Source organism: Anabas testudineus, chromosome 9, assembly GCF_900324465.2.
Source record: "Anabas testudineus chromosome 9, fAnaTes1.2, whole genome shotgun sequence".
In the NCBI taxonomy this organism is placed as follows: domain Eukaryota; kingdom Metazoa; phylum Chordata; class Actinopteri; order Anabantiformes; family Anabantidae; genus Anabas; species Anabas testudineus.
The window spans coordinates 7,920,188-7,941,819 of NC_046618.1; the positions used below are offsets into that span (position 1 = coordinate 7,920,188).

General features: G+C 42.0%; 1 protein-coding gene across 2 annotated transcripts in view; it reads left to right on the plus strand.

Moving 5' to 3' along the window:
* LOC113150207 (tetratricopeptide repeat protein 28) overlaps positions 1-21,632 on the plus strand; it is a 151,939-nt gene that overhangs the window by 26,550 nt on the left and 103,757 nt on the right. Inside the window, exon 1 of one of the 2 annotated variants that reach the window (XM_026342611.1) lies at positions 18,484-19,296. The exons of the other annotated variant lie outside the window; for it this stretch is intronic. Coding sequence (XP_026198396.1) covers positions 19,270-19,296 — 27 coding nt within the window. The 5' untranslated portion in view covers positions 18,484-19,269. Of the gene's footprint in view, positions 1-18,483; positions 19,297-21,632 lie in introns of those variants that run through there. 2 annotated transcript variants of the gene reach the window in all.

The following is a 21,632-nucleotide window of genomic DNA, read 5'->3' on the forward strand; positions in this document are numbered from 1 at the left end:
TCACTGCAGAGGAAACCATTTCTAATATAAGTTCTCTATACTGCTAATAACTCTGAGTGAAAGTAATAAGTTAGTGTAGATATTCAAAGTTTTCAAAACTATGCAGAACTTTGGAAGTCAAACATCTCTCATTTGATATTTTTAAACAAACATCAGATTCAGTCTCGGACCTTTGTAGATTGATTGATTTGATTGACTGAGATGAATCATCATCTTTTTCGCGGTACACACAACACGGCCAGTCTAATGATTCTTCTTTTTGTAAGAGCTGAGGCAGTTGAATACTACGAGTAAAAAAACAAAAACTCACAAGTCATCACTTTGAAAATGCAACAATTTACTCATGGTATCTTTGACATGATATTCTTGGTTCAAGTTTTTTTTTTTTTTTTACAAAGGCATCTTGTTACGTCTACTACAAGCTTTATACCATTTATGATGAAAGTACAATCATGTACGAGGAGATGGCAACATGCTGAGAGTGATGATCAAAAAGCTGATGCAAACATGGAGTGTAATTTAAAGTCGCTGAAAGAACTGTACAGTAAGAGAGTAATTCACTGTGGCAGGTACCACCATGGACAATTTGACTCACTTGATGATGCAACATAAGTATTGTTTCAGCAATAACTTTACAATCTGCAGCATACATTATGTGGAGAGCAGATCATATGTACAGGAGGCACTTTGTACCTGGCTAATCACTTTTTCTGATGTGTGTGTTTCTACCAATCAATATTCAAACAAGATGGAAAACCGACATTATAGAATAAATTGAATACTACTACCCACAGCACTGCTGCTGTAGTGTTGTCCACATTTGCATATTTATACATACATATTTACATATTTTAGCACCATGTCTTAATTTTTTTAACACATTCATTATCTATTCTATAGAAACACTTCATTGTTGGTTAGGTGGTACGGTGGGTGTCAAACATTTCCTGTACTCAGTGTCAGAGAATTCAGATATAACGACTGAATAGCATTTCTCACTCTCTACATTGGTGCCATTCATATTTTTAATTAGATTTTATTACTTTCCCAATAATGCATTTCACAGCCGTGCATTTATGACCTCATCTGAAATTCATTATCTGCACAGTAAACATTTTTTTTGCATACATATTAAACTCTTTTGCACCAAACAGCGTGATGCCTACCTCAGGTCCTTTTCGCTGTCTTGCTTCATTTGCATGTGCCTCGTATTTGTTTTAGACCGAGAGGCTGTTGAAGTGGAGTAATACAGTGCGCATGGAGACAGACACTCACACGCGTGCTCGCCTCTCTCCGTATCTATCCATCTGTCATGTTAACAGCTTTAAATGCTGGCGCTTCTGCATCTCTTTCGCTGAAGTGTCATGTGCTGGTGGCCCCTCGTTCTGCCGGCCTACAGCCGTAGAGAACCAACAGAACAAATTCCACTTAATAATTCAAAATGAACGAATTAAATAATAACGGTGCTTTGGTTTTTTACTATCCACAGCGTTTGATTTTGATCCGGCTGTGATGTAATGTACTGGCCTCTTTGCTCTGCAGACTGCAGCATTTTGATTAGTCACATTACACTTTATTACAGTGATAAAATATTAAAACGTCTACTTCTCTTCCAGTCTCGGTACATTGTACTCCACAGACGCTCTGAGCCCTGATCTAAATATTTGAGTAGTTTCAGTCACTAACTTGCCCATTGTTTTTGGCTTCCTGTAACTGGATGGAGTGACCATAGTGTGCTGGCTCCCAGCTTCACGCTGCTTCACTCTCTTTCACTCGCGCACATTCTCACCTTCCTCCCCTTTTTCCACTTATTGTTCCCGCCTTGAATGACTTTGGCTACCTTTCCCCGCCTCCTGTTCTTTTACCAGCTGGTTTAAAAATAAACAGGGTTGCGGTTTCTGTGTTGGCAGTGCCACTCTGATCTGGTGGCTCGTAGGTGGCGTATCGCTGCCTGCTGCTCCAGATGCTCAGAATTACCCTGTCCACACTGCAGCCCCCTCTCGCTCCCCCAGACTGCTCGCAGCTGCCACTGAAAGGCTGGGATTTCATAGACGCTCAGTCGGCGTTTATTCACGGGCAGTGTGCACAAAATTATGCTACTTTACTGCCGTTTCAGCACAGCCGAAGCCTGCTCAGTGCTCTCTCTTTAAAGACTATTCTTGACACATTTGAATGAGATAATGAATGAAGTAAATGTTGGTGCACAGATGGGGTTTTCAGTGTTTCATGCCTTGTGAACATGGTCTAATTACGAAACCGCACATAACACGTGAAGGCTCTGTCACTTTTCTTTCACGTTGGCATTTGCTCACACATAGACTCCGAGCTTTTGGTCCAGCGAGCGCTCCACTGGGAGGGTCATCTGAGCTTAGCACACCAATTAATCCTGCCAGTCATCAGCTTGCTTGAGAGAGTGGAATTGCTGTATGCTTGGCACAAATTAGCAGTTAGCATTGACAGTGTCGGCGAAGAAATAGTGAACTATCATGTGACAGCGCGGACAGAAGAGACAAGCTGCTCGTGTCTGTCTTTTACTCAGCTATCACTCAGGGGGAGTCGGCTCTGTCAATATCCTTTCTGCCTGTTCTATTCATTTCTTCATTCATACATATTTCTTTACAAATCTGCTCTTTCCTGTTTGCCTTTCTCCATCCTGTTCTCCTCCGCCCTTTCTTTTCTTGTCACTCAGCCAGCCCTCTGGCTGTGCGCCTCACAGTTGCCATGGTAATGATATAGTTTCACATCTCCGTAATGTGATGTCTTATTAGGTTTCATCGGGGCGTGTGTCACTATTTTATTTCACGCACCATTTGGTGAGCTTCGGTCTCCTGTTGAAAAACCTTGTGGCTGCGAGGTGAACAGTGAGTGCACTGACAGCGAAGTGTAAAAGCTCCAGAGTACATATGTGAGGGTTCTGATGGAGAGAAAGGCGACAGAAACTGAGTGAGACAGAGCGAGAGATATGTGGGGCAGTGGCTGCTGTAGCTACATTATATTTCCTTCTTGGTTCACAGCATTAACTTGCAGAAAGGATTTATGAATCATAATGTGAAAAGCATGCTTGTCCCTGGGTAACTCTGCTTCTCTCTCTGTTCTGTGAGGCTGGCACCCCTGGGAGGGGTTTCAGCCGCTACCCAGCAGGAGGCACTATGTGTGTGTGCTTTCAACCATCAGTCTTAAGAGGGGCGTTTTCAATGGATTAGTTGATGTGGACCATTGATGATCCAGTGGTAAAGCAACTGCAGTGGCTGTCACTGCTGTACACACTGTACACTCCTTTCATTTTCCTACTCATACATGCTTGTAGATAAGAGCGACATACCTGTTATAGCTTTATAATCAATGTCTCTATTTGCAGTGGGGACAGAAGAGACAAGCTGCTCAAGCTGGGGGTGTGTGTATTTGTTGAGAACACATCAGTTTGGCTTGTCACTGTGCTGTATTTTTCTCAGTGTGTGCAATTATAATCAGAGCTTTGAAGATCTGTGGGAAGGGGGCTGCAGTCAATAACTGATCAATACTAGCCCAGATGCCACTGTCTAACACATCAATAGAATTTCTCCACCAGTGTTTTTTATCCCCCCGTCGTGTTTTAAATGCCTCGTGTGAGCGCACCAGGCTTTTAGAAATTACCCTCCTTGCTTCGCCTCCTCCTGCCTTTGTAAATGTGGACTTCCTCAGGCGGCTTCTGCTGGGAACTGGCGACTGGCTATGCGGCTGTGGCTATTGAACTGGCTATTGGTGTAGTAATTGCACATTGCCACTTCTCTTAATTTGCACAGGATTGCAGCAGCTGAATGAAGCCTTTCTGTTTCTCACTATTTCCAATTTGAAAGTACTCCACTATTCAGTTGGGGGTGAGTGTTTAAATGATTTCGAGCAGCCAAGATGATGTTTCTGTTTTTTTTTTTTTACGTGAAAACTGGTCATTTTCTGGTGGATGTGCTCAAGCTTCCATTCCATTATACGCTTTTTGTTGCACTTTCACTTTGGAAAAATGAGAGCACGTAAAGAGCCATGTTATTAAGTGTGTGGACCAATAATCAAGGCAGCCTCTTGGTGAAATGTTTTCCCATCTCGTTTATATCTGTTAGACAGATCGTGTACACTGAACTTATAAATTATGCTATGAAGAGTATAAAAGTATTTTTTTTACCTTTTAAACTTTATTCAGTGGCCTAACAACAGCATATGGTTGAATTTATACAGTCTCCACCCTCCAAACTGTGCTGAAATACAGCTTTGAAGTTCTCTTGTAGTCCCACTTAATAATGCTCTCAGAAACCTTCTTTTGGCTCTGTGGATGATGAGGCAGGTGACAAAATATACCAAATACCGTCCTTCTGTACATGTTTGTGATGAAGCTCAAGCACCAAAATGCCTTGTGTACAGTCAGTGTTTGGGCCTGTGTGTGTAGAAACCTTGCGTAAACTATCGCTAACTGGGTGAAGCATGGTTCGGGTTTGTTCTCTTGGGTTGCACTTGTGTTTTTTTCATGTATCCCAGCCAGGCTCATAGAGGAGGGATGGTATGCTTTGGATGGCATCTGTTGTCTTTCCCTCTCCTCTGGGCTCCATGCCAGGTATGTGTTTGTCAGATGACAGCGCCGGTAAGATGGAGACTTCTAATATATCACAACACGTATGCTTTGCATTGTCCTTGATGAGGTCATTTGTTGTATTTTAAGACCTCTGCACATTAGAATTTGTATCTACATTCATAAAAACTAAAACTAGCATGCTGCCCTCTGAACGTAAATTTCATTGTGTCACCAGCTCAGTTTAAAGAATTTAATTTCTTAATTGGTGTTAATATGATGTCCTTGAAAAGGTCATTGGTACCTTAAAGCAAAAAACTTACCTTTTAGAAAAAAGTGAAAAACAGTTTATGCTATACTTCTTTCCCGACCATAAAGATTTTTAATACCTTTGTTTTCACATTTATTACCATATATACGTGTATATTGCCTCTTCTCCCCTTGTGGAGGGCAGCAAATACCCAAACAGAATTTTGGTTGTGAGTGAAGTATATCTGCACGACAGGACTAATTGTGTGCACAAATTATTATTGTCATTAATGTTCGGTCTTTCTGTGACACCCCTGTAGATATGTGATTTAACCTTGTTATCCTAACTAAATAGTTTCCTGGTTTCAGAATGGGTCAGGTACTTTTTCAAGTGAATGAGTAATATTTTCCTCTTGCTCAGCAACTGCGACAGAGGTGCCCTTTAGTAAAGCAACTAACATCAAAGTGCTGCAGTAGCGCACACTGCACACTGACCAACGTTGAGAGCAGTTTCTACAGAAAGGAGGAGGGTGAAGTACTGTAGCATGATATAAAATTGAAATAGAGAAACCATAGAAGATAAGAAGTAGTTGTTAAGTCAATGTGCTACAGTGATGTATTGTCAGTTTATCAATAACATTTATAAGAAGTCATCTAACATCTCACGTTAACAACATTCATGCAGCATCAGGACCATTTGTGATTGTCTCTATTGAGTCTGGATTCAGGCTCAGTCAAAGACCGAATTATTTGTACTGTGAAATGTGAAATTCAAAGGTGTCTACTCAGCTCTCTTCTCTGCTTGGGAGAAGCAGATTTAGGTCAGGGAGATTTGGGGGTGGCAGAGCAGCTGGAGAGCTTGTTCTGGACTGTCAAAGCTGCCCTGTATACCATCTGGATGGGCTGATAGGACTGCAAAGCCAGTTATCCTCTTTGGAGAACTGTGTGGATCTGCATAGCGAGAAGCCTCCAGTGCAACTCTACATGTTCCCCCTGGTGCATCCTAACCAAACTTTAGGTGGATACATTACTGCTCCCATCCATTAAACATTATGGTACACATACATATATTCATCTTCACACGGATGCAGAACCCAGAACCACGTGCTGAAACCTGTTACTAACCACTCACTCTCAGCCTTTTATTCCTTAAGAAGAATCTTATGATTTCCTCTTCACCTTCAGCCCTGGAGACGTTGCCAGGATGTTCTGACTGTTCCCACACACTCATCAAAGCAGTCACAACTTTCATGCTCATAAGCTGAACTTTATACCTTGGTAACAGCTAATTGGTACAGACTAATGAAAACTCAAGTTTTTCCAGCCAGGTTTCACGTGTCAGATTTGAAAAGTGTAATGCTAATTTTCTTTCTCAGATTCTCACGTTTCACTGTGCAACAGACAGTTTGAGGGTTGATGTGAAAGCACCCCCCCCCATGCCTTCCTTTCTGTCTCTATGTAACTCACCTTTCTCGTTCAGAGGGCCGACTGAACAGAAATGCCTGGATCGTGAATACAGTTGTGAAACTCCTCCGTTTTACCCCTACATCCGCATCTTGTTTAGCTGCCATTTACTGTAGTAATCACTCCTCAAGCACCACTTCCACTTAGTCTGTTGAGGAGCACTCTTCTTAAGTGGAAGGTGAAAATGAGCATCGCACCTCTCAATTAAAGCTGTTCCACCAGTTATCATACTTCTGATTTCATCCCAGAGTGTTGATAATATTTGTGACAATGTTAATGAGCACATAATCCACTCTTTATGCAGTCTCCTTGCATTTTTTTTCAAGACAGTGATTTGCACACTGGACAGAGAGCTTTGGAATTGAGAATATGCAAATGTAGATGCTAAACTAAAGCCTTCCATGCATTAGATCAGATTTTTTTTGTTTAGTTTTACTAATTTTCTTATTTTTTTAGGAAATGCACACATGAAACCTTTACAGATTTGAGAACTGTCTCGATCAGTTTCTGTATTTTTGAATGTGCTCTTGCTGTACAGTACATGTAGTTTACAAAGCGAAGGATTATAATTGCTTGCTCTTGTGCATTGCGTCATTATGCTTATCTGCACACGGACCACACACTGTGTGAATTGAGCGTGATGAAAGACAATAGATGATTGATGCGCACAGGCCATCTACACATCTGTTGTGTTCCTCAGGGGGAGTTTTGAGGGATGCACAGCCCCTTTGAGGGATGCCCGGCCCCTTTGAGAGATGCTGGGGTGTGGGAAGATGCAGTTGGGACCCAGGGTGGAAACTCCGCAACTCTCAAACTCAGCTTTCACCAGCATTACATCATGCCTTGGACTTGTTCTCCAGCCACATCAAACAAGCCTAAGGCGAGGCCTGTTTACAGGGAAGGGCAGTAGATGGGCTTCACCGGGCTTTTGGGTGCCCCAAAATCTGATATTGTAGTATCTGTGTTTTCTGGCACCTGTGAACTCAATAATTTACCCATAAGATGAATGACATGATTAAAATGTGAAGATGGTCAGCTATGACAGTTATTCACGCAGTGTCAGAAGGTGTTTACATTGACAATAGTGCTGTGGCCCAAAAAAAAAGAAAACTAATTTCAGACACTGTGTTGGCAGCGTGGGAGTGAGGCTCTAGCAAGAAAACACAAATGAAACGACCCAAATTGATGTGAGTGCACATTCCATATTGTTTTATATCTTGCATGGTGTAATTTACTTTGTGATGATTTTCCACAGCTCCTGTATGTGTATTTTATTATCTCACTGGAGCCTGTATTAAAATGCCCATGGCAGAGCCTTACAATGTGTGGCCAAACAAATATGAGCAGTTTGCCTTAAACGTGGCACTTTACATGACCTTCTGCAGCACTTTCCAAGCATACTGAAGCCTTAATGCACTGCTTTTCTTTATTCTGAACACATACTGAGATGTTTGTGGTCAAAGCACTCGATCATGACTCACCTTCATGTCCTATGAATTGAATTATTCATCTGGTAATAAATCCAGCAGATAAGCCATTGTCCCATTAAGTACCACTACATGCATCTTAATATTGCAAAGCCTTTAGTTATGAGTCATTGCAAATTTTTATTAAGTATTCTGACAAAGGGCCATGACTTAGTTATGAAATAAAATGCGCCTGATTTGAGTCACTGTTTTCCTGAAGTGTTTCAGTCCGATGGTTATAGAGATGTTTGGATGTGATGAATGCCAAATGGAGTCCGATAAAGTGATGAGTCAGGCAGGATACTGGAGGGGAGGCGGCAGTGGTGGGTATGAAGTGCAGGGTGCGGGTGGTGATGGATGAGGACCGAGCCAGAGAAGGACAAGGCATGAAATAGAATGAGGATGAAGGACAGAGAAGTCCTGGCTGGCCAAGGGAGGGGGAAGAAGACTGTGAGACAGACATGGAAAGACTGACGGTGGAGAAAGATGAGGGTCAGAGAGAGACTAACCTACTGTCAAAATTGTTGATGTTTGCTCCTCTGTGCTGCATTGGGGCTTCACACTTAAATTTGCATTTCCACAGACGGGATATCAGGTGAGTGCATCGGGTACATATTCTTCCTCAGCTGTCAGGCCTGTGAAGGTCAACATGTCAATGAACAAGACAAAAACCACTGCTAACTTTATTAATAACTTTTCCGTTCAGAGCCTGAACACTTTCCATGATGATGTTAACATGTTTCTCTCTCTTTTATTTTCTATGGAATGACTAAAAAAACAGAATCCTGATAATAAAAACGATAATGGTTAAGAAGCACTTTAAAAAAGGAAAAGCAGACCTTCCGTGACTTTATACATATACACTTCTGACACATCTTCTCATTTGAGAAGGATGTAGATTGTGTCGGTGAAGGTTCTCAGTCATCCAGGTGAAGTTATCTGGAAGTTGAGCTGGCAACTGGACTTCCTTCTCGTCAGGTTTCACTACTCATCCAGGTAGCTTCTTCAGTCTGAGGATAGTTGGTTAGGGCCCACAGAATAATGCTCCAGGTTAGTTTCACTTGCCTGAATAGGCTCGTTAGGTGAAACAAAGGAAGACAAGGTTGTGAAGCATGAAATAGTGAGAGCTGTCTTAAGATGCCTTTCTTTGTTCAATTGGGCTTCTATTCTGCTTCTGTTCATGGTTCAGGGTGCTGATGACTCCTAGTTAGTGTTGTAGTAGATGATGTGAGTCAAACAAAGGTACTGATCCATGTGGGTGGGTTTTCACTATTTTCAGTCTGCCATCTGTCCCAGTGATGACCACATAGTCCAGGAAGGCCAACCAGTTGTTTGTAGTGTCCTCCCTGGTGAATTTGATGTTAATGTCCACTAAGTAGGAGTAAGGAGTTGAGAGCTTTCTTCTACTTCCATATAAAAGTTGGCTACATTGGGTGACACTGGGGGAACCTGCGGCACAGCCATGAAGTCATCTCTATAAGTGAAGCAGATGGTGTTCAGGCACAGCCACCACAACTCAAACTAGGAGTCATCAAGACCTCTGAATCATAGAGCAAAAAAAAAACTTCCCCACCTCCACAGAAGCCCAAAAGAAGGAAGACCATCATCTCGACACGAGATGAGTGCATGCTGCACATTGGAGAAACCAAACAGCCGCTGCACAGGAGGAGCAACACCTCAGGACCTGAATCAGCTGTGTACCTTCATCTAAAGGACAAAGGACACTCATTCAAGGACAGTGACGTTCACATATTGGAGAGAGAAGACAAGTGGTTTGAGAGGTGTGAGGTAAACCTTGCATGTGCAAATCAACACCCCCTCACTGAACAGAGGTGGAGACACAACCTGTCTTCTACTTATCATGCTGCCCTTTCTTCCATCCCCAGAAAGATGAGGCCTAATTCACACCTGCACCAGGTTGGACACACCTACTGACCCACTTTAGGGGCTAACAGGTGTTGGCAGAGGTGTGACTATTACACCCTTCACAACCTCCTCTTCCATTGTTTCACCTAACGAGCATTACTATCTAACTATTCGCAGACTGAAGAAGCTACTTAGACGAGTGGTGAAATGTTTTGACCTGACAAGAGGGAAATGCCGTTGCCATGACTTAACTTCCAGATAATGTAGATTGTGGTTTCTTTATACATTTTTAAAGCTTGCTTCAAAGTTGCATTTGATTTACTACCTCAGAGACCTCAGCAGAGTGTTTGTAAGAGTTTTCTAGCCCTGATCACATTGTAACAATTAAGCATTTTGTGCAGTAATACGAAAGAACAGAGCAATAGACATGTTTCACTTTATCCTTTGTGATAGTTTTTGTAAAACACAGAAATACCATTCTTTTTATGTACTATATCAAGACCAATACATAATAATGCAGCTTAAAATGCCTAAAACGTTCTGTTTAATTTAACACACAAAAGCCATGTCTTAACTTTTAAACCTTCCCCAAATAAATGTCTTTATGCACCTCATGCTCTCCAACATTTCACAAATAACCAGAACCACCGGTGATCTAAAGAAAGAATATGATAGCATGCTGGGGGGGAACTTACGTAGCAGGTGGTGCGATCTTCTCCTTATTTCATGTGTGATCCTAGATCATTGGGAACCATATTCTTCACTGTCATAGCAATGCAAATGTAATTACTTAACTTCACATTGTAGACTAAAAAAGAAATCTCTCCTGATTCCTATTTCTAATGACCTTTCAAATCATCTATGCTGGAAGTCCTGCTGTGGATCTGTGAATTACTGCTGAATTGTAGGTAAATGAAGCTTTCGTTCCGGCTGTGAGCTGTCATGATTTGTTTGAGAAGAGCCGGATTGTGTTCATGCGTGCACACATGCTCACATATACAGTCCACACATTCTCTCTTACACACACACACACACAAACACACACACTGTGGAGGCAAAGACAGAAGGATTCATCAGTCATGGAGTCACACTGAGTGGCGTCTTAAAGGAAGCAGTGCCCTTTCTGCCTCTTTCAGTTGGTCTCTTATTTTCTCTCTCCGTCATTAGTTCATCTGTCACCTACTGTCAGTAATACGTCCACTGTTCCTGGCCATCGCAGTGTAACCTGGCCATCGCAGTGTAACCTGGTCTTCTTTAGGCCGTCTTCCTGTCTCCACTAGACTGGCAGGGGAGAGGGGCCGGCTGTTGCAAAGGCAGCCAGATGGCAGGGTCCAGCCTGGGACTGGACCTGTGGACTGGGACAAACCCACTGACCAAACTAATGCTTGTGGCAGCAGACAGGAACTCTGTGGGAAGCAGAATTAGTACCACTTTAAGGGCCCCCATCAAAATGCTAATTATCCATCTTTAGACAGGCGGACTGACAGTCGCGGATTTGTGCTATAGGTGTAGCGTAGATGGAGTCAGTTTGTCACAGGTGTAGTTTTTGTCCCAGTGCTCTTAGACAGTTTCATTTCTAACGGCAGGCTGGGCTGGAGCGGGATGAAGATGATTCGAGTGGAAAAGTCAAAGTGATGACAAGGAGGCATGACAGCAGGGGAGGAAGCTGGTGGGGGTGAGAGGCAGCATGTGTTAAAGAGTTTGATAGGAAAGGACTGGAGCACTCCTGTCCTTGGAGTGGAGTCAAACCCCCTACAACTTCTTTCTTCCGCCACATCAGCTCCTGAGCTCCTACATGATCTGTATCAATAGCACAGGCTCATTTTATTTCTCGTGATGTGTTTCCTGCACCTTGCCCGAGGATATTCTGTGAGCTACTTTTTAATAAAGGATCATAAATCATAACATGTGCTTTACATAACCTTTGTTACAAAGGAACCTGAGAACACAGCTGTTTGACTCAGCAACTCTCAAAACACAGGCAGCATGCAAATGAACAGGGGGCCTCTTATCTGAGTGGTCACTGTGAGAGAGTACAACTAATTCTGGGGTGGTAACAACAGCACTACTTTCTCGTAACGGAGCTCTCTGTATTCCAGCCCATAAGTCAAGTGTTGAGATGAAAGAGAGCCCTGCTTGTGCTACATGGCTAATTTACCGGATTAACACCTGTTCTATGAGGACAGATTAATCCTAATCCTGCTTTAACCCCTTTGATCTGAAGTCACAGTGCTTTAAGGAGGTGACTGCTATAATCTCTTCACAACAGTGACCAGAAACTACACCCACCCGATGGAGCAGCTGACATGCTACGGTATTTACCGTACTTCGTACTGCAATTCTTGTATTAACTTACTTTTCCTTTGTTGCTATGCAAAGGGTTGGATTCATTACTAAATCCTTCAATGAATCACTCCTCCCTCTCCACTTCAAAAGGGTTAATTCTCATTTGATTTTCTCTCACTGGGTTAGATTAGTAAGGGCAGGAAGGGCTGTCATTGGCATAATAAGCCTTCAGTATTAAGGTATTATGGCCTGATCATTGAAGAGAATAATGTTTTGTTGAAGCAAAAGCTACACTATCTGGTCGAGCTTTGGCTCAGCCATACTTAGCTTCTATAAATCTGTATTTATCAGTCACCAAACAAGACGCTACAGACTCTTAGAAGTAGTTAAATATTTGCAGTTATTTGCTATTAATTGTAGTCTGCTGACGAGATCGTCTCTCATAAATTGCGGCATTTATGCTTTAGGGTGCTTATTATGATTACCAGATTGTGGCGTGTCACCGTGTGTGTGCGTGTGTGTGTTTATGTATGTGGGGGCGTGTCTGTGATGGTAACACATGGATACATTTGATATGAGAGAGAAAGAGAGGAAAATAAAAGAGAGAGAGAGAGACTGTGGGAGAATTTAGATAGATTTGGTGTGGTGACGATGGTGGGAAGAAAGGTAATTGAAAAAGAGAGGCATGAGTTTGGGTTTGGGGTTTTCTAAATGAGGGACTAGAGATGGGTGGGTCTGACCACAGCATGGTTTCGTGTGTGTATGCGTGCGTGTGTGCCGTTGTATTCGTGGAAACAGATAGACACAAACACATTTGAATACATTGTCCTGCTCCATCTCTATGTTTAGGATAGACTGAAAAGGACCACACAGGATCTCTGTCTCATGTGTCAGAGTATGTGGCAACGCTGTTATTATTGATCCTACCACAGACGTCAAACCCCAGCGCCTATTTAACTGTCGGCCTGATTTAAACAGTATGCTGGAGCCTTTTTCATCCATGTCCAAGACCACTGAATTATTAAACACAACTCTAAAGCAAAGGTTCCTCTCTTTGCATAATGTCTTCACACAAATCTACTGTTGAGTGACTCCAGGGGATAAACAAGCCCTTCTTCATTAGTGTAATTGGGAGAACAAATAGAAAGAAGATAAAATTAGGGGATGGGATAGAAAAGATTATAATCATATGTCTTTATGATGCTGTATGAAGAGTCATTGATTAAACACTATAATGTCTCAAAAGAATAAGTGCTTTCAATAACGTTTTCATTACCAGACGTTACAGACAGCTGATAAGGGGGTTTATGCTTTCTCTGTGACACTAAAGAGGGGTTTTTGGGTACAACGCGATGCTATTAAAAGATTTAAGTGCCAGGGGCCTTTAGATGCCTGGGTGTTTTTTTTATGTAGCTACACATTTGTTTCCTTCAAACAAATCCTAAATAAACTCCGCACATGAGACACAGCAGTGTTGAACTCAAGGCTCTACGGTGCTACGGCTGTAGAAGTTTAAATGATTTATTTATTATAATACCAGCCCATTTGCTACTACTGTGTAACATTAATACTATTTTTTTTTACTCATTAGTCATTCACAGACCTTTCCAAATAACACAGAATGAAATAATTTAGGCAGGGACCAAATTAAATGTGTAGTTATAGTTTAAAAAGCTGGTATTATACATATTCAACACACTAGCAAGTTTATAGTGGTGGGGACAGGTGGTCAGTATGGATTTGTGCTAACGTGAATGTGAATGTAGCTAACTGCAATCTCACTTGGCAAGGTATTTTCCATACAAAGAACCTGGCTTATGGTCTAACTTTGCATAAAATATTGATTAACTCTTAGGACTCATTTTCTTGTTTGTGCGTCATTATCTTCCTGGTAGTAATGGGGCAGGATAAGCAGAGATGATGAGAAACTAACATCATGTGACTCACGGAGTGGGTTTTTGTAAAACTGAATAATTTATATGGTTGTTATTTGTACTCTAGATTTATGTCTAATTGTTGTTCACATTATACAGCTACACTGCTTGAATCATTTTACTTCCATTCCAACATTTGCTGATCGTATTATCTTCCTCTGTTTACCTTCATCAGTTTTCTGCTGCAGTGGTCCTTGTCGCTGTTATCTGCACATTTAACATGAAGTTCTCTCGACACCTCTATGGCTAAGACACAAAAACTATTGGATTAGGGTTTGGTAAAGCGTACATGTAAACGTCCAACAGACAAACTCATAATTACTATGACTGCTAGAGGGCTTTGTCGTATACACAAATGACATTTTGAGCACTTGAAATTACTAATGCATTCTTACTTTCTCCATGTGCCTCATTTAAACAACTTCCTACTCAGAAAAAAAAACAGTTGTTTTTACTAGACTGACTCAGTTATCACTACCAAGATTGGACCCACCTCTGCATTTGTGCCTCAGGACAGTCTCAATGTTGTTGAACGTGATGTGACACTGAGATGAGACAATCTGCCTGCAGTGCACTGTGCATGTCATGCAGAACTGCTGACCAGCAGAAGCTGAACTTCTTCAACTTCTTCTTTACACTCTAGAAAACATGTTTTACCACTCAAGACCGTATCACCACCAACGTTTAAAGTGTTTATTAAACTGAATAGTGGGTAGTGATGCCGCCATCCAAACACTGGCTCCACTGATTCATTCTGGTGTGAGTGAATGTTTCTCCTTCACTCCGTTCTGCCAGTCTGGTCTCACTGTGGACAGGACCGAGCAAACAAATACGATTTGGAATGGTTTTCAAAGCCCATAACATCAGCCTTTGCTTGGGGCTCATTGGGTGGTCAGCGCATGTGACCTTCTCATAGTGGGGCTCCATAACAAACATCCATCCCTATTAGAGGACACTTATCAGGGACTGTGGTCAGAGTGACACACTCCCAGCTGGGTTTCCCTTGAGAAAATGCTGTGCAGTGCAGGGAAGGATCCCCACAGTGCACTGAGGTGTGTGTCTGTTGTGTGTGCGTCTGTGTGTGTGTCTGTGTGTTCTCTGCAGATAGGACCCTGTGACTCGGAGATATGCACAGGCTCATTAATTAGAGGTTCTCATTATCCCCCCTTAGGCTCCAGACACTTAATCAACACCAAGCTATCACAAAGACACACACACACCCTCATGCACACCCATCTCACCCAGCAGGCTAAATTCTGACACAACATCATCTGAGAACAGGGCACTGTAAAAGAGGTGAATGAATGAATGCTGATGAGGGTTATTTGTTTTCAGTGATGTACGGCACAACAAAGTGGGTGGGTGTCATTGCTATTTAACACGTTTATTGTTATAATGTTGTAAAGCATTTCAAAACACATTCGTCCATCTGTCATGTCTTACTGTGGAAGTAATCTGTCAAATGCTGTAAATCATATTCTTATGTTATAAATTTTCCAAGCTGGAAATACAACAAATGAGTTGTCAAAGCCCATTCCGTTATGAATCTAGTATTTCTGCTACGTTTCTTTATATGTATGCTGTCTTCTGTGCAAGCCTCAAATGAGACCTTGCAAAAGAGTAGACCCTCTGTTTTTTCTCATAGGTGCTTGCATATCTATGTATGTATGTCTGCACTAGTGACCTTAGGGTACATATCTTTTTGCTCTTGTTATGGAATTTATTGCCTTGAAACTCCAGGCATAATTAAAAGGCCGCTGTTTATTCAAAGGGAGACAGATAGAACACAGCGACACTTCAGTGTTGTGACTCAAGAGCGTGAGACTGTGTGAAAATAAATTACCCTCAGACAATCTGGAGAGCTTTTGGAGTGTCACTCCTATGTGGGTTTTTTTTTTTTTATATAAAAACCTTACTATGCTGTGGGTGATGCACTTTCTACATAACGTGGAATAAATAAACAGACAAGCAAGCGAATGCGTGCAACCAAATGAGAAGCGCTGCAACAAACTGTATTAACCCACATCAAATAGGATGGTAAGGTGAAGATAAATGATAAATGATCCTGGAGTTGATGTCAAACTTCACTGCTATCAACAATTTCTATTTAATTATGAAGTTACAATAATAATACAAGTAATCATTTTGCAGGCTATTATAACTCGATATTGACCATTACTTGAAGGCTTGTGCAGTCGTAGAACAGCAGGAAGAGGGAGAACCGGGCGGAGCAGAGGGGATTGATTTTGGATTTTCTGCTTGTACTAGTTGCACATTGTACCTTTAAATAAAACAGATTTTCTGTGTAGTCAAATTTAGACTTGTTGACTCGGAACCGAAAATACGGATGTTGGAGCTGCAGCTTCAAGCTTCTAACCTCTCATCATTTCAGTAGAAAATATGTGCCTTGTGGAAAAAGGACATTTACTGCACTAGAAATATTTGGTGATTAAGTGAACTAATGGCAGTAGCATTCCTAACGTGTTAGTGCTGCCACTAAACACTAACTCCCCTCTCTCTCTGCCTTGTCCACAGCATTGTTAGCAAGCCACAAAAAAGCCATGTTTCTTTCTCTTTGTCAGCTGTAAGAAACTTTAGATGACACAAAGTAACATGAGTTACTCTTTATTTTTGTGCAGCTGTCTAACTTCACTTTCTCTAAGAGCAAACCCAACACTTCAGACCAGTCTAGCTCATCTTTAAGAAACCAGTCCCTGATCAGAACACTCTGTACAGTGGAGACATTTTTGAGGCCATGATTGGCAAGAACAAGAAAAGGAAGCACAAACTTTTAAACAGCTCCAAGTTGTGGAAAATGAAAGAGGGGGTTTTTGTTTCCCTCTGAAGGCTGGAGTCTGATTTCCTGTGTGGCTCTGATTGGGAAAGCAGAGGCACGCACAGGGAACCCGCTTCTGTATGGAGATGCCAGATGACGACGAACAGACTGTTGCTGAACAGCACGCTGAAACATTTTCTTGCGTAAACCTGTTTTAGATGGTTGCACTTTAATGTCTGAGAGCCAACGTGTGGTCGAAGGAGAGCATGCAGTGAATGTAAATACTAGTTCTGTGTTTCTATACTGTACTGGATGTACAGTAGCCAACAGGAACGCGTCACTAGCTCTCCAAATAAAAGGGATGTAATTGAATCTGCTATCAGGTGAAACAAACCGTTACACATAGGCACATAATAACCCCCTTCCTCTTGTGACAAATGTGTCCTTTGATCACGGTGCTTGACCACTGAGTGTCATTCAGCTTGGGTGCCAGCTGTAGCTGTTGAGGTTGTGTCAAGCATTTTGTTCTTGTTCATCCATGTGGATAACCAAGTGTCTCATGGACTCCCTGTGCAAAGCAGGACTTTGGTCCACACGGCCATATGTCACCTCATCCCCTCCTCCTACTTGTCTTTTGTCATCTGAGTGACCCCTCAGGCCCTCTGTGGACCCTGCTGACCCTTAAAAGGCACCAGTTTATTGACCAACCCACAGTTCCATACAGACCGTTACCTAAACCAATTTATATCACAACCCTGTTGTTTAAACTGATCTCACCTCACTTCAATATCGACTAGTTCCCTAATTCACTTTCCTTCTGTTTTGAGATAGTTCCTCATGAATAAAGAATAATCTAGTTACTGTGTTAATGCTGCCCCGTATCCAGTGATGAACATTTGGGGTTTTTGCTGCAGTATCTGGGCTCAGCACTAGTAGATCACTTTTAGCTGTTGATAGCTGTTCTGCTTTGAAACAGTTTTCATTCTGCGACTGTGGCAGAGATTGTGGTGAGTGGGTTTTTACCAGAATAACCAGGCCTTCTGTTTTGAATTTTATTCAGCACACGTCCATAATTAATGATAAAATGTCTGTTTTAAGAACGGAAAAGCTGCAGATAATTTCTCTTTCCAGTCTAATAATGCCGAACAAAAATCTAGGTTGTGCGCCTGATGGCTGTGCGCAGTAAAATATTGCACGGTTTACTATATGTGACAGCTGCTCTCAGCAGGAGGAAACAGGGAAAGTGTATAAACAGGCCTTTAGTTGTCTCCAGCATTCAAGGCTCCCCGTCCTTTGTGAATCACATCTTTTATGCAAGAAAATATGATCAACTATGAAAATAATGAAGGACAGTCGCCTCTACAGATAGAGATCAAGGCAACAAACCAGTACAGCAGAGGAGTGCTTCGAATCTCCCTAGCTCATCAACAGCACTATGAACTGCACAGTATACTGTGTGTGGAGCATTGCATGGTTTATTTAGAGCTCCTCTCTCACCTCACTCATGCAGTAAGAGCTGTTAGCAGTAAAATATACCATGTTAGCCAAATGTCCTCACATCACTTCCAAATGATTTTTGTAATGATGTGTCTGGAATCTAAACCAGTTATAGGCTTTAGTCATTTAATGAGCACGTCAGGCTTATTATAGGCTCTGTGTCCGCAGGCTGCTATAAACTATATAGTAGGTTACAACATGACAATCGACATGCTTTTGAAACTATCTACTGTATGTAGAGAGTGTTCAACTCAGTGCGTAAATCTGTGGCACAGCCGTGTTCGGCGGCGCTATGACCCTGCTGCCTCCTGCCTGCTCAGCTGCGCCGCTCCAAGTCTGTAAACTGCAAGACTGGAGGAGCAGCGCTGGGAAGGAAGTCATCAGAGAGCTGTAGTCCAGTCTGTTGCTGTTGCAGGAATCAGGATATCCTTCCAGCTCCTCACAGAAATTCCAGGGATTTTTTTTTCGGTGGTTGTACCCCCTCCTCCTCCTCCTCCTCCTGAAAGTAATCTCCCTGCTTGTCGCTCCGTCTCCGCCGGGCTCTGTTTGGCTCTTTCTTCACGAATACTTCCAAAAGTGTGTTTCCACCGCTGGAAAACGGGATTTGACCACTGTGATGAATATTTCTGTATTTTGGTGCACATTTCGGCGCACGTTTCGTCTTCCTGCCGTCTCTTCTGGATCAAAGAGAACAGATTGGACATATAATTTCCGTATTGAGCTGGACTGACATTGAAGCCTATTTGCAGGGACAACAAAGTTTTGGAAGTTTAGGAATTAATTTCTCCCTACAACAGAGTGCGTATTGGTTTTGGAGTCGCCGGTCCTGCGTACAGAGTGCGGAGCCACTGGGTTCATGACGAACTCATACTTTGGATTTTACGCACAGGGACCTTTACCCTGAACATTGCCAGTCCGCGGAGACCATCTCTAATTTATTCTCCGAGCTCAACTGTGGATTTAACCGATGTATGATTTGTGTTGACTGTGCTGTCTCCCCCCCACCCAAAAAAAAAAAAAAAAAAGCTGCCGCAAAGCTGAGACTCGCACATCACCATGCATCGCTTCTTGGAGAAAATGTGCTGCAAAATTGAGCGAAGTCGAGAAGCAGCATGACTTGCGCTTTGGATTTCTCTGAATCTACATTCCATTCTCATATAAGATCTTAATGCTGTTCAATTTTGGTTTACAAATATGATGAAATGGCAGCCCCGGAAGAAGGTGAGTGTTTCTAATGTCCTTTTCCCCAGTTATGGTGAAAAATAGCGTTTGTGTGGTAATAACCATCATCACAAGTTGGAGAGAGGAGGCTCGGTCACTCTCTGCTGCTCTGTTTATTCGTTTACTACAAGACACTGACAGAGAATATAGATACAGTAGTAGGGACCCGAGCAGCATCGTACTGCATTGCACTAGGATGAAGAGTTTCTAACCAGAAATGTCTCTTTCCACTTTGGTCCTTGTCGCTATTTATGCATTTTCTCTCCGAGTCCATCGAAAGGATTGTAGAAGAGACAGTAATCAGCTGTTGTGCACTGCACTATATAGACGTAGAATAGGAAGGTTGATTGTACACACTATTATGAAGTACTAAGAGTTGATCTTTTCTACTCTGACCTGCGTTTAGTATGTTCTTCACCTCCTTACCACATCAGACAGACCTTTAATCTGGACTAATCAAGACATCGGTGATTAATGTGTCCTAGAGTGAATCTCTGGAGCTGTGGCTAAATTCAATGTTGGATCCTGTGTCTGAACTGAAAATAACCTTCTGAGAATGAAATGCATGTGGTGGAAACACTGAACCTGAGCTAAATGTGCACCGTAAAGTTTCAGAAAGAAGTGCTACCCCTTTTACACCTTTTAGAGGTTCCTTTCAGGGACTAAATCATGTGTTCCATGATCAGACAGACTTTTTCTTACACTAATGTGTGTTCTTGTTGGTGTCCATTAGTGCTCTATTTCTCTGTTGCTCCGTTCTAGTAGACTTGCAGTATTACAACATGGAAAATATCTGAAAATTATCTAGGGTCTTATAAAAAATTGGTAGCACTGAAATGCCTATGGATAGGATTTTTACCAGCAGGGGGCACTTGTCTGACAAGAAGCGGCCTTCCTTTGCAGAAGTGGGCTTTTCTATGGTTTAGAGAGAAGGAAAGAAAATGAAAGGATGTTCAACTCTTTCTGGCCCTCTTTCACCTGTTTTGCATCATTCTAAACTTTCTTTTTCCTGAAGGAGTTTGCTCAGCATCAGCATAAACATGTGCAAGATTTTTTCATCCTGACCCAGATATTTTTGCCTCTCAGCTGAGGCATGATGATGATATTTTGTTTTTTATAACTATCTAGAATAACAGAGACCAAATAACCAGCAAAAGAAGTAGCATAACAACAACTGAAACCCTCTGAATTATCATGGTAACCTATGACACCTCTTTGCCTTAAATCAATTCCTGTATGTCTTTTTGCTCCCCATCATGTGTCATTAGTGGGGATAATCTCATCCTGAAAAATGAGATGAAAGTAAATGATCAGAACCAAGCTCCTTAATGTTGAATTATCAGCAGAGGAAAATAAAAGCCATGAGCATGCCCAAATGATTTCTACAGCTGTGCGATGTATCTGCCAGAATCAGCCATGAGACCCCCCTTTGAGAACTAAAAGCCTTTCCTCACTGCAGGAATTGATTCCCAGCCACATTGCAGTTTTGTGCTTAACAGTAAGTAATAATGCCCTTCACATATAGATATCCTTTACATCCCAGACTTTGCTGAGGTGAGCACACAAGATCACTCCTTCTGGTGACTCTCATCAAGCAGGGAAATGGCTATTATGTTACGTGTGATGTTGATTAATTAACCTGTTGGTGATGTCGGATGCTAGATGCATATGTATAAACACATGGAGCAGAAAACGCAGACTCCACAGAGCAGCGTTCAATATTTAGAATAAACCTGCCACACACACAGAGTATGTATAGAGGTATATGAAAATGAGTAGTTCCTAAATGCTGCTGGTAGATTGTGCATCTGTCTTTTTTTTTTGGTGGATATACTCCAAAACACCTGAGCCGATTCAGAAAGAGTGCGTCTTACACACACATGTGGAAACATGGAAGAGGCGGTACATGACTCAAGGCTGTCGTAGACTGAGGTATTTGATAATGGCTGGATAAGGCTGTGTTCCCAGTGATAATAATGTTTTTTGCAGCGATTGCTTCTTTGATGGGTTTAAAAGTCAGTCACAGCAAATCTTTTTTTATTGTTTTGAATGGTTTTTATATGTATGTATGTGTATTTGTGTACATGTGCTCACAGCTCCAAAGGGGTTTGGACTGCAGTGGTCTGCCAAGCTCCGTGTGACTGATACCTGTGTGTCTCAAACATTATTATGTTTCATGTTTTACTGGGTTTTTTCTTGTCTGCGACTTTGTTTTGCAACAGCTGAAAAACATTCCACGCTTCGCTTTTGCTGCCAGATGTGTTTTTAACTTATCATCAGCCCATGTAATCTTGAGCAGAACTTCTCACAACCTATTAGTACGTTGGGTGGTCTCT